Source organism: Thamnophis sirtalis, unplaced genomic scaffold (assembly GCF_051295495.1).
Source record: "Thamnophis sirtalis isolate CommonGarterSnake01/CBP01778 unplaced genomic scaffold, rThaSir2_p1.2 scaffold_10, whole genome shotgun sequence".
In the NCBI taxonomy this organism is placed as follows: Eukaryota; Metazoa; Chordata; class Lepidosauria; order Squamata; family Natricidae; genus Thamnophis; species Thamnophis sirtalis.
In genome coordinates, this window is record NW_028261390.1 from 41,655,417 (window position 1) to 41,668,877 (window position 13,461).

General features: G+C 37.3%; 1 protein-coding gene across 2 annotated transcripts in view; it reads left to right on the forward strand.

Annotated features, from left to right (window-relative positions):
* Positions 1-480: 480 nt before the first annotated feature.
* SEC24D (SEC24 homolog D, COPII component) overlaps positions 481-13,461 on the forward strand; it is a 57,071-nt gene continuing 44,090 nt past the window's right edge. Inside the window, exons 1-5 of one of the 2 annotated variants that reach the window (XM_087724450.1) lie at positions 481-586; positions 5,513-5,679; positions 6,322-6,451; positions 10,636-10,736; positions 13,122-13,388. In XM_087724450.1, coding sequence (XP_087580576.1) covers positions 5,529-5,679; positions 6,322-6,451; positions 10,636-10,736; positions 13,122-13,388 — 649 coding nt within the window. In that variant the 5' untranslated portion in view covers positions 481-586; positions 5,513-5,528. Of the gene's footprint in view, positions 587-5,512; positions 5,680-6,321; positions 6,452-10,635; positions 10,761-13,121; positions 13,389-13,461 lie in introns of both variants that reach the window. The other variant, XM_087724449.1, reaches the window with a different exon arrangement.

Genomic DNA, 13,461 nt, shown 5'->3' on the forward strand with positions numbered 1-13,461 from the left:
AAAACACTCGACCACATTTAACATATCACTTGGTTAAATCCATCCTGTGTGATTAAGATATAGTTCCATTCATGTGACATGTAAATCCATAAAAATGGGGTAAACCATGATGGGTTAAACATGTCCTATTCAAATGGTGGAATTTAATTTCCCTGTCAATCTTGCATTCCTTGTTAAAACCTAGGTGCTTTACCTTTTTCTCTTTTGCATGCTATTTTTATAAGATGCGATTACTGGAACGCAAACTAAGGGCGAAATGCTTCGCCACAGGCAATACGCATGCTCTCCTCCTTCCTGCCTCTTTCTTTCGGGTTGGGTTGTGTGTGTGTGTGTGTGTGTTTTTTTTTTTGGCATGCTCGCAGCCCGACTGGCAGCTTAGAGCAAAGCACAGCTTGCGTGGCGGCGGCAATGCGCGCTTCGAGGCCAGCTGTGGCCTCGGCGCGCGCTCCCGCGAGCACTGTTACACGTGGCAGTTCTCTGAGCGCTCCCGGGTAGGGAGAGCCTGAAGGCAGCCGGCTCGTCGCGCGGCTCTCTGACGAGCGCCTGCAGGACCGGCTTACAGCAGGGCGAGGTAGCGAATTGAAAGGTAAGGGGACCCCAGGTAAAGGGAACGATCTTCGCCAGATATTGGGGAGCCAAGAGAAATTAGAAGCCCCATGGGACGTGCAGTCTGAACACGAGAGCGCCTTTGAACGCAGCCTGTATTGGTTAGGTAGGGCAGTCAGAGATGATAGCATCCCTTTGAACCAAGGGGCATCTAGGGCTGGAGGTGGGGGGCTTTTGAATTCGCATAGAAGAGGAGGGAGAAGATTTATGTCAGCGCAAGAGATGCACAGAATCTTCTCCGTTATCAAATTTGGTGTCTCATAGAGAACATTGCGAATGCAGTACCTGATCCACATCTGGCCCATCTGTCTAGCCTGCTTAGGAGGACTGGCTGGATTTGCTTTAAAGGCATGGAATGATTTAGTCTGCGACCTGCTCAGTTATCTTGAAGCTGTTCAGGTTCTAAATGTGCTTAATTATTTTAGAAAGTTATTCTCAAAACAATTAAAGCCCCATTCCCTCAGCTTGGGTGCAACTGGCCCTAATTTTATTGCAAGACTGAAGGATTTGTAACATATTCAAAAACAGTGAAAAATGGGCTGATTGCATGCCATACAAGCTTTTCATACTTAATGTTGAGATAATTTTCCATAGTAATTTTCTGTAAATACTATATAATAAAGATATTGGCATTGCTTTCTGGATTGGGATGAATCTTCACCATACACACAAGCTACCTGAATCCACATTGTGTTGTGGGGAAGGGAAAGTGACCCTGCCATATTGTATACAAGAATGGGGAAATAGTTATTTTGGCATATTTTGGCTGCAATGGTGGCTGTTTTATCTGCTATCAATACAGAAGCATTTACTTTCTCTGTTGATTTGGTATAATTTAGTGATTACTTTTATTTTATATCTTCTTCGGTTTTAATAACTAGGTACATAAAATGTGCATATTTACTGTTAGTTATGATTCTTTTTGTCATTAATGTGGGAACCTTAAACATGTAGTCTGACTCGCAATCAAATCTTGGTTGACATTATGGACCATGCTCCGGGTTTACAGTCTCCAATTTCATGCCAATGTTTCCTGATGGCAGTGATCATTATTTGTTGGGATGTTTAGATTGGGCAAGCTGTCACAAGCTATAGATTACTTCCAAACTAGACTTGGGGACTATGACTGGATTTTCAAACCAGTTCTGTCATATATCATGCAGCAAATAAGAAAGGAAGAGGTCAAGAGTACTGCATAATGGGACAAAAAGAGGTTGTAGCAAGCCAGAAGAGGAAGTGATCAGCTCTATTAGAGAAATTAAGGTCCTTCCTCCATCTGTTGTTACCTAGCATCGGGTATATAGCCATTTGGCTATATATTAGAGTGCAAAAAGGAAAAATAAGGAGACATTCTGCTGACTTAGTTAAGAAAGTGTTTGTTATTTGGATAGTTTTCTATGTAGGTAGAAATTAATAACTATATAACTAAGCCTTAAAATCTGAATTACTTTTTTTTGCTTCTTACCTAAAAATTGTTTTCTTTGTTGTCTTGCTGGAAATCCTGATTGCAGGGATGTTTTTAAACTAATATGTAAACTACTATGGAAGCTTTTTTTGGTATAATGTAATTATGATTGATGGATTATCTTCTTAGTATTGAGATGCTTTATAAAACAGGTTTTAATTTGCATCTTGTTGATACATTGTTGGAAGGAAAGGAAAGAAGGCAGGGAGACACATTTGTTAGGTTACTTTGTTTATCATGAAACTGAAAGTAGATTGAAGTCACTTAAGCAGTTATGTTTGTATTTCTTTCCTGGCCTTTGGTTTGACGTGGCACTTTTTTTTTTCTGTCTCAACTGTGCAGGAAATTGTTTTATTGGCTCAGAATATTATCAACCGTAACTGTTTAGAATGAAATTCTTTATATTGACTACCAGCATGGCTTTAATATCAAGCAGTTAAATGCACCTGTTGAGATGAGTACAGTTCTAAACTGCCACGTTTCTATCCTGATAGAAAAAGGAAGTATGTGTCTGCTGGGGGGGGGGGGGGTAATCACTGGCAGAAATCTGATTCTTTCATAGAATGCATTTAATTAACTAGTGCCGCCTCACCAAAAATATTTTTTTCCCATTTTATGTTCATGGCACTTGAAAAATCACAATTTTAAAAGTTTTAATTTAAATTACAAAAATATTTGTCTTCAAAATCTGAAAGAAACAACAGGAAAATCAATTAACGATACAGATCAGTTGTACGTGTTGGCATTCAGAATGTAGAATACTGCTGATTGGTTATTATTTTTTCAGTGTCTACTGTACAGTTTTAGTAAGCAATAAGTTGTGAGTAAGTAGTCATGAATACCTTTCCTTCTCTATAAATGTCATTGTAATCAACAAAGCTTATGTTGTGTGTGTGTGTAATCATGTTTGTCCTTATGACGTACAAGATTATATATATATATATATATATATATATATATATATATATATATATATATATATATATATATATATATATATATATATATATATATATATATATATATATATAATTTTATATACCTTTCATGCATTTCATATTTTTGCATAAATTTATTTCTAGAAATTTGATAACTTTATTTAGTACATCCACATTGCAAACTACAAATATACCACTTTGCTAGACATGCTGATGTAGGGCCCACAGCGGTCTGTCAGAGAAGAGAGTGAGGTCTGTGTAAGCCTTTCCTTAGTAATTTTGCACATACCAATTAATGGTAAAGAAAGAAAAAAATTGTAATTATTCTAACTGAACCTGATTACAGGTCTACAGTAATTTTTTGTCACTCTGCCCTAATTTTTTTCTCCTGTTGTTTTTGATTTGGCACTGAAAAGGTGAAAAGTGACTGGGAGAAAGTTTGAGACAGATGCTCCTTTGACTGCATTTTTGTACATATTTACTTAGGCATTAGCCTCTTTGAAATTTGTGGGACTTGCTTCTCAGTAAATTTTTATAGGATCTAAATTTGCATTTGTGAAGGTAGAGTGGTAGATACTATTTTTTTTATCTTTCCCCCTTCTTTCTAGTTGTCTCACCTGGACTCATACCTTCTACTTGAAGAACAGGTGGCAGCTGTAGCCAGAAGGGCTCGTTACAACTGTTTATTGTGCAATAATTGTTCCCATACAAGTAGCAGCTAATGGTTGCTCATACCTCGTCATCTCCTAATTGTACCATTGCAATACACTGTATGTGGGGCTGAAAGAAAGCATAGGAAAGATTCAGTTGGTCCAGAATGCAGTGGTATGGGTGCACTTCAATAAGTCCTGTAACACTGCTGTAATGTTGGTCCAGAATGCACTGCTTCTGTTAGATTTCTGGATATGATTCAAAGTGTTGCTTATCGCCTTTAAAGCCATACATGGCACAGGGCCAAGATTTTTTGAAGGACACCTTCTAAGAACATCTGCCTGTCCCAAATGCTCCCACAGGTGACATGCTCCAGGCTTCTTTTAAATCTTGAAATCTTCTGGACCTAGAAAGCATGCCTTTTCTGCAGTTGCTTCTGTTCTCTGGAATGAAACCTACCTCCGTATACTGTATGATAGGCCCCAATTTTGCATGACTTTAAGAAAACCATTAAGACTTGGCTCCCCACCCCCCACCCCAAGCATTAGTGGAGTCCTCTTAATATATATTTTTTGGTGCTTGGTGGTAGTTTATGTTTGTATTTTATATTTTTATATCACATAGCTTTTAATGTTACTGATAGATATGTGTAGTGGTCTTGTTATTATTGTTGTTGCTGTTGTTGTACAACCCAAAGTCACATTGTTTGATTTGGATGATGTTATAAATCTAATAAACAGAAAAACATACTGCACAGAAATTTGGGAACCCTTATGAATCAAAAACTTTCCTCTTTCAAAGTTGAAAGTTCCTAAATGTCTCTTTGCTATTTAAATACTTATTTGTTGCTACATACTCCTCTATTGTGGCAGGTGAGGGGATGTTGGGGAATTCTTGTTTTCTTGGAAAGCATATGCATTTCAGTTACTGTTGCAACACTATAGAGATAGAGATACTGTACAGAGATAGATAGAGTATTGCATGGTATATGTATGTATGTATGAATACAAAATGATATACATAATGATATATCTGACTGTATTTGCGTCTTTTGACAAAAGTAGGTATAAAAGTACATAACACTTCAACGAGACAGGGAGATAGTGAAAGGGCAGAAGAAATTGAGGAATGGGTCAGAAGAGGGATGGATATTATGTCAGTTGCACATAATTGTCCTACTTAAATAAGGTACAGAGTCTAAGTTAGGATGAATTCCTTGTGTCCTGTAAGCAACAGGTGGCCTCCAATCTTTTTCTTTATACTCTTGGGTAGTATCCTAAGACTGTGCTCCTGAATTGTAGTCACATAGTTTTACAAATTCAAAGGAAACATGTTTGAAGGTGCATTATCTGCAGTGGCTTAATGTACCAATTTTTTTAACCCATTGCAGAGAGAGTGTAAAACTGTAAATTTAATTCCTACTCTTTCAGATAATGTTGCTGTTTAAAATTCCTCATAAGAAAATGTATATTTCCAGGCACCAAAGCGATGTCTGCTCCTGAACTTTATCCAGAAAAAGTAGATTTTGAAGAGAATTTCCATGAAGGTGTTCTGGCAAAAATTCCATATTTTATAAAAGAAAATGTATATTATCCAGTTGTGTGATAAAACCACAAATTTACATCTCTATCCCTGATAAAGAAAAACTACCATGTGCTTTGTCCATATCAAAATCATCATTCTTAAGAGAGTTATCAGACTATGGACCACTTCCTTGGGTCTGATCTGCCAAAAATCTGATTCTGTTTCTTACTATTATAATATAATAGTAATAATTCAATTCACATTTTTAGTGTCACATTTTTAGTGTGTGAAAATTATAATTTTCCTATTTATTCACATTTTTATAAAGAAAAAATACCGCTGAAATGAATCACCAAGGATATGTTGCAGCACCTCCATATTCCCAGGCCCAGCCAGGAATGGGAGGATTTTCTTCTGGCTTTGGACAAACAGTTTCTTCACCTCTGCATGGACATTATAATGATCCAAATCCAGCACCTTTTACATCTCAGTCAGGTATAGTTACTTCATGTTGTATTTTGGATCTTTCTAAAAATAATGGGTTGTGATTTTCCAGATTCTCAGCCAGGACAAAGTTTGAGGGGAATTCTGGACGTAATGAGTTGGGGAAAAAGTGTTCATTATCATTAAACCAACTAAAAATAGAATAGATGAAGGTTTATTATGGTCTGTGGACTCAGATTCCATGTGATTCAGCATTTTAAACCCTGGGGAAAAAACCTTTTTTTTCCCCTTTTTTGTTTAGTTTGCCCCTGGCCTTCCTGTCCCCTCCTCAGGCTGGCTGAGCCCCTAACTCCCAAAGCCAGACCTGGACGGAGGAAGTTCTCCCCTCCAATCCTCTCCTGGGTCTCCAGAGGGCTGGTGGGGAGGGAGAAACTAGAGGGGGAGGGTCACAGAGGGAGGGGGCAGCAGAAGGAGACCCAATGGGCTTTCCCCCCACAGACGGAGGTCATATTTCCTATAAAGTTAACTTTTTAAAAGCTTAATGCTTTCTCTTCTTTCCTAATACTGATATAAATGGAAGACACTGAATAATTTGGATTTTATTTAATTAAGTTTATTAATGTATTTCTTTGACATACATTATTTACGCTTTGTCTTTTTCCATTGTTATCAATATGTTTACTTTTCCTTTAGGTATATTGAAAACAAATGTGCCTTTTGGAGTTCCTTCGGTCATGGGATCTCCACCTCAGAGCCTCCACCCACCTAAGCAGAGTAATTTCCAGAATGGACCCAGCACTGCAGCAGCTCAACAGCTACACAGGTGATTTAAAACAAAGTAGAATAAAGCATTAGGAATATTCCCAAAGGTGCTTTTTCAAGAGGCAAGTGGACTTTCTTGTTTTTCTTTTAATATGTTTCGCGTCTGATCCAAGAAGCTTTTTCAGTACTGAACTGACAAAGCTTCTTGGATGAGAAGCGAAACTTCTTCAAAGAAAAACAAGAAAGTCCACTTGCCTCTTGAAAAAGCACCTTTGGGACAAACATTAACCTGAATAACTGAGAATCTCCATAGACATTAGGAATATTTTTTATGCTTTTGAGGGCTGCATGGAGCTTTTAATGAAATTCTTTGCTCATGTGACATGAAGCTGGCTTAGAAGTTCCAGGATGCGCCTTCATTAGAGTTTTGGTTTATGCCAGCTGTCCTTCCAGAAATGCCTTTTGTGCAGAGACATACATGTTCAGAAAATTATGGGGTGGTTGGGCTGCAGAGTAGGGTACACTAAGCCTTCAAAGGGCTGGTGGTTGCTTTGTGTTTTTGCACGGTAGATCCAAAAGTACTTTTAAAAGATTGGAGTTCTATGATACATCCATTCCTGAAAGCATTTTGTTAATATTTATCAGAAACCTGTTTTGTAAATTCAGCAAGCCGTGCTCAGTCCATGATGTGATGTAAGCAGTATCTACCTTCCTTTGGCAGTATGATCTTGCACAATTTTACATGCTCTTTGGTCTGGCAAAAGCTCTATTTCTCATATGCTGTGTAAGCAGCATGGAAGGAACCAAACTATTCTCTGTGCAGAATTCCAACTTAAAGAAGCACCCCCAAAGGGTAATTCATCCCTGGTTCAGCATATAGAGGAACTTACCACCTCCTTTAAGAGAGCAGTGGCTCAGTGGCTAAGATGCTGAGCTTTCGATCAGAAAGGTCGCCAGCTCGGTGGTTCGAATCCCTAGCACTGCATATTGGAGTGAGCTCCCATTATTGTCCAAGCTTCTGCCAACCTAGCAATTCAAAAGCAGGTAAAAATGCAAGTAGAAAAATAGGAATCATCTTTGGTGGGAAGGTAACAGGGTTCCGTGTGCCTTCGGCATTTAGTCATGCCAGCCACATGATCACAGAGATATCTTTGGATACGGCTGGCTCTTCGGCTTTGAAATGGAGATGAGCACCGCCTCCTAGAGTCAGGAACAACTGGCACATATGTGTGAGGGAACCTTTACCTTTACCACCTCCTTAACAATTGATTCCACTATAAAATTGCTCTAATTATTATGAAGATTTTCTTAATATTCATCTGGAATCTGCTTAAAAACATTATTCCAAATGCAGGAACAATAGAGTATAAGTCTTTTACTTGTATGATATGACTTTCTCGATTAGAAGACTACCATCGTATTTGTTCTAGTACTTCTCTTCTCAAGGCTAAATATAAACAACTCTTGTCAATATTTTCAGATTGGATTTGCCATCTAACTTTTTCACCATATTATTACTGTTTTAAGAGTTTACGGCAGTTTATCTCAGTCTTAAAGTAGGAGGACACAAATGGAATAGAATACTTGAAGTAATATCTAACTGATGAGAACACAATGGAACCAATACTTTCTGTCAATTGGAAGCATACTTATGTTGGGTATCACTAAACTTTGATTTTACAAACTTTAATACAATGAAATTTGAATATAACAGTCATATTGTGTTAGAATTTATGTTGTATAATATTATGTATCTAACATATATGGTAAAGTCAATATAAATACATTTGTGCCAATTGATATCAGTTGCATAATGACAATGTAATGCGAATAATGTAATCTGCATCACTATAATGACATACCCATTGATTTACTGAACTTTGGGGAAAAACAGAGACTCTTCTCCCCAATTTGTTTACTAAAATGATATTTTTTATTATATTACATATGCTAAGGACACATGGTAAGATAGTCTTTTTGAAAAATATATCATTTTTGTACTTCTAGTATATTGATAAAGAAGTGCCTCTATAAATTGGATTAACCAAAAGGAAAAGCCTAATTCTTTTACTATTGTATCAAGCAGTTATTTTAATTAGAATCCAAGGCCTAATTTAATCCATATGTTTTGAGCAGCCATAATGCAGAACATATTCTGTGGGCAGAGAATCGCCTTTGACCTTTATGTTCAACTTAAAAGATCAAAGCTGAAGGTCTGTGAGCCATAAGATGAGATTTAATCTATTTCAATTCCTTTTTGTTTCTTAGTCATTAAATGAGCAGTGTATGCAAGAATTAATAATGTCGTATTTTGCAGAAGTTGTTAAGTTACTTATGCATGACTTTGATAAATCATTTTTGAATAAGGCAAATTATTCTAATTGAGCTGCCTACTAATTGAAATTCTTCTTCTCTGACCCTATTACTTTTTGCTTTGTTTAAGCCAGTTTTAAGTTTTAAGGAAAAATACGCTTAGTATTTATGTTGTATTTCATTATTAATTATTTCACTTATTTTTGTTTCAAGATTTGAAACCAAAGGGAAAATTCTCTTTATTAAGATAACTTAATAAAACATGTTTGCTAATATGGATTAAAAGAGAGAAGGAAAGATTTTTAGACTTAAGTCGTACTTTTTAGAAAGTAAAATTCACGCTAACCACAGTGTTCTTCATATTGGGCTTCTGCATCATGCAAAGTTACAATGAGAATGTTTGGTCTTAGTTTAGCAAATTCTATAAATCCTGTCATTATGATTTGTAAACTATAGCTTAGGGCAGGGATGGCGAACCTTTTAGACACTGAGTGCCCAAACTGCACACACGCACATGCCCAATCTGAAAGGTGTGCACATGTGCAAACATGCACATGCATGCATGGACATGTGCACATAGTCAGCAGAGACCGAAGACTAGCTGGCCGGCGGGAGGTGGGGCATCCCAACACCAGCAGTGTGGCAAGAGGTAAGATCTTTTTCTTTTGTGAGTTCTGTTTCATTGTTTGCAGGCAAACAGAAGCTTACGAAAAAAAATGCTACAGTGATCTGACCTGGGGCAATGGCACGTGTGCCAGCAGAGAGGGCTCTACGTGCCCACTGTGGTACACATGCCCTAGGTTCATCATCACGGGCTAGGGCTTAGTCCAGTCTTAAACTAGTCAAATTGTGCCTGACTTATGTGAAATAGTTTTCACTTTGCACAGTCTACTGCATTCTGTATACATAAGGTTGTATGTTTTGCCTTTATAAATTAGAAAAAAAATTGCAAAGGAAAATGATGACCAAAAATGAAGGAGCAGAAAGAATAAGGCAAAAAGAGAACTTTAAATATAGAATTATTCATAATGTTTGTAGTTCATGGTTGTGTTTCATAGGGAATATTAACTTTTTGCAAATGGAGATCATTTGCATTAGATTGGATTTAATTGCAAAGCACCCATTTCAATTTAAGTGTTTTGCAATGTGAAAAAAGTATTCCAAGTATTCTCTTCCTGGCTGTTTAGGTTGGAAATGAATTTTGGTAAGACTGCTTCCAACTATTCAGTCTCCTAATAAAAATGGTTCTAATCATCTCAGCTCATCTCTATTGTGTTTGTAAAGAATAATGTAGCAATGGAAGCCCTTTTTTAGGAAATAAATTTCAGTTGTGCAAAATGATTCTAGCAATTGACTGTGCCTGGGTATTCATAAATTGTATTTTATTTTCCTGAGAATGAGCCTTGATGAACTTAGGACTTAAACTCTATTACTGCTGAGCAGTCAAACCTTGACATTTGATTAGCTGCAGCTTAGTATTAAGTAATTTTTAAAAACCTGATTAATATCAATGAGTGCTTTATTGAAACAACCCAGCTGTATCTAATTTTGTTTCCCAGTAAGCCACAGTAAAGGTTAACCATAGTTTATATGGGTTCAGTCATAATGATAAACTGTTATTACTAGAAGGGGAAGAAAACCTCTTATTTTGAAAGTGCTAGAAAAAAAATAAAAGGGACAAATAATATATCTGAGGATGGCTCATCTAGAATTGTTCCCCTATAAATAATAATTAGGAAGTTGCTGTACAGCATGTGATGAGTAACCTGCTACAGACAAAGCCTCTTTTTAGTTTCCTAGACATTTTATGTGTGGTATTTTCTCTGCAGAATCTACAGGAATGATTCATGCGCATCTTGGCTGATACGTTTTATGAGCAAAATAATGTATTGTGATTTCCTGACTTTCTATAATGTTATTTTTTGTTTTCAGATTGCCAGGTCCCCCAGCTTCTTATCCTTCCTACCATCATTCTTTACAGTCTGGTCCTAACAACCCCCCTCTGCCTGCAGTACAGCTGACAAATCAGCTTGGTAACATGCAGATAAGTAGTTATGGTATGAATTGCATAATCCATAAAAGGTTTTTATTTTTATTTTTTATTTTTTTTATTCAGTATAAAAACTAGAAGGAGGAAAAATACAGGCAGAAAGTCAAAATAAAATAAAATCTTTTAAAAAGAATATATATTACATATATTTATTTATTCATATTTATACATATATAAAACATTATATATTAGTATTTCAGTGAATGATGATCCTATTTCATTATAAGTATCCATAATCTATCTATTCCTTTATAAATTGCCAAAACATCAACTTTGCAAATCACTGGATAGTTACTGACTATGTATTGGTTTGTTTTAATATGAATTGGATTTAAATAAGCCTAGCATAGAAACACTAATTCCATGGAGTTCCATAGATCTCAATGGTTAGATCCAGATTGAATTGGCTAGAAACAAAGTTAATTCAATGTGGATCTAACCATTGGGTCCAATTGTTGCAAGTGGATTTTTGCTTATATTAAGGGCTTTCAATTGGACATTCCTGCACCATCACAAAAAGTAGTAGAGCAAGGAGATGGGATGAGTGTATAATAACACAGGGAATTTGTGATCAGAAGCCTGGAAATGAGCATTTTACATTGCACAGATTTTACATCGACTGGTTATCATATACATGTCATCTACAGGTGGTATGAAAATACTTAGAGAGACAAACCATATAGTATGGTTAAGTCAATATAGTTTTTCTGGGATTATAACTTTTCCTGCCTTAAAAATACTTAAAAGAATTAAGATGATTTATTCTACTGTTCATTTAAACATATTTTTGGTGAAGGCAAAGATCTGATAGTTCGAAAGCTTATTGGATGCTTCCAAATAATATCAATTCCCAGTACTAATGGCATGTGTAATATGAGTAAATGAATAAATACCTGGATCATGGATTTTAAAGTTACCTTCATAATCTTACTTTGATACAAGATTCCTAATACAAATTTTAACCAATTGTAAATCTATTTTAAGCAATTTTGTCAAAATCAGAGTTATTTATTCATTGGATAAAAGGGTGCTCATTTTTACAAATTTCATAAAGCAGTGACGTGCAGTCAGGGGAGGCAGAGCCTCACCACTGTCATCATGAAAAAAAAATGTAAAAGGAAAAAGGCTGAGGTAGTTGCTGCCAGAGTCACAGTGGATGACTCTGCTTAGTGCTTACCTGTTTAAAAAAGCCTCTAAAAAGTGCCCTCTGTAGAAGGAGGCAGGAGAACCACGTGCCTCATTTAGTCTGACTTTCTGATCACTCGAGCAGAGTTAAGCAAGGGTTAAAAGCCGAAAAATTCCTTATGTAGATGAGGCACGTGGTTCTCTTGCCTCCTCCTGTAGAGGGCGTTTTTAGAGGCTTTTTTAAACAGTTAAGCAGGGTCTTCCATTGGGGACTCTAGCAGCAGCTAACCCAGCCTAACCTCAGCAGCTCTTGCCTTTTTCCTTTTATATTTTTACATTTTCATCATGGCAGGCAAGAGCAGAGTTGAAATCCTCTGTGATTGTGAAACAGCTGGAAAAGGTATGTGAGTCAAAGGGAGGGGGAGGAATTCAAAATTAATGTAATTTGTAAGTAATTGTAAGTAATTTGTGTGTGTGTGTGTGCGTGTGCTCGTGTGTTTGTTTCTTCACTCCATTCAAACAATTTGAGAGAGAGTTTGTTTGAGAAGAGAGGGAAGGGGGTAGGAGAGGCAGGGAGGGCAGCCTGCCAGCTTTCTTTCTCTGTGTCGAGGCAGCCCGCCAACAGAGGCGGATGTTTTACCTGCCTCTGCTGGTGGGCTGGCGTTTTCTTTCTTTTGTGGCAAAAGGCCCCCTGAAGGCTCCGAAGGGCCAAACCCGGCCCTACGAGCAAGCCAGAAGTTTGTTCCTAAACTTCCAGTTTGCCCATAGGACCAGTTTTTCGTGCTCTGGAGGCTTCAAGGAAGTCTCCGGAGGGCCAAAAATGGTCTCAAAAGAAGTCAGAAGTCAGCGCACTGGCCAGCTGACAGGGCAACGCCTTGTGTGCCCTGACAAATGGCTCAGTGTGCCACCTGTGGCATGCATGTCACAGGTTCGCCATCACGGATCTAGACTAAGGATGAAAAAAAAAAAAAAGTAATGGCAAACCACTTCTTTATTGTTGCCAACAGTGCTATATAAATATGTCCATGAAATCACAAGGACTCTAGTTTGAATTGAGGTGCACTATGCCTCTGTGCAGACTTTAAATATAATTAAACATGTATGTAATTCATTGTAATTTCAAAGTAATATATCATTAACAAAAATATGTATTATACATGTCTAGAAGACTAAATTACTCAGATGTGACTGCATGACAATTTTGAGTTTTAGATGCATACTTCATGATTGTATTCTTGTATAGGTCCCAGTAATGCTCAGAATCCACCTTCATATGGACCTTCGGGCCAACCATCATGTTTGCAAGGTCCACCTCTTCAGCCACATCAAATGGCTTTGCCAACAAGTCCTCCTGTTTCTCCACCAAATAACTTGCATAGTCACTGCGCTCCACCTTTACCGCCTTCAATGGCCAGGCAGGAGGGGATCCCTGGCCCAAATCCATTGAACACCAACTTGCCACAGCAATTTGCAGGTGAACCCCCAGGTCCTGGGTTTCCTTCTCAGTATGGTAGGTGTAGATGCCTACATTTTATTTCATGTGTTTATTATTAAATTTCTACACTGTCCATCTCACCTAAGCA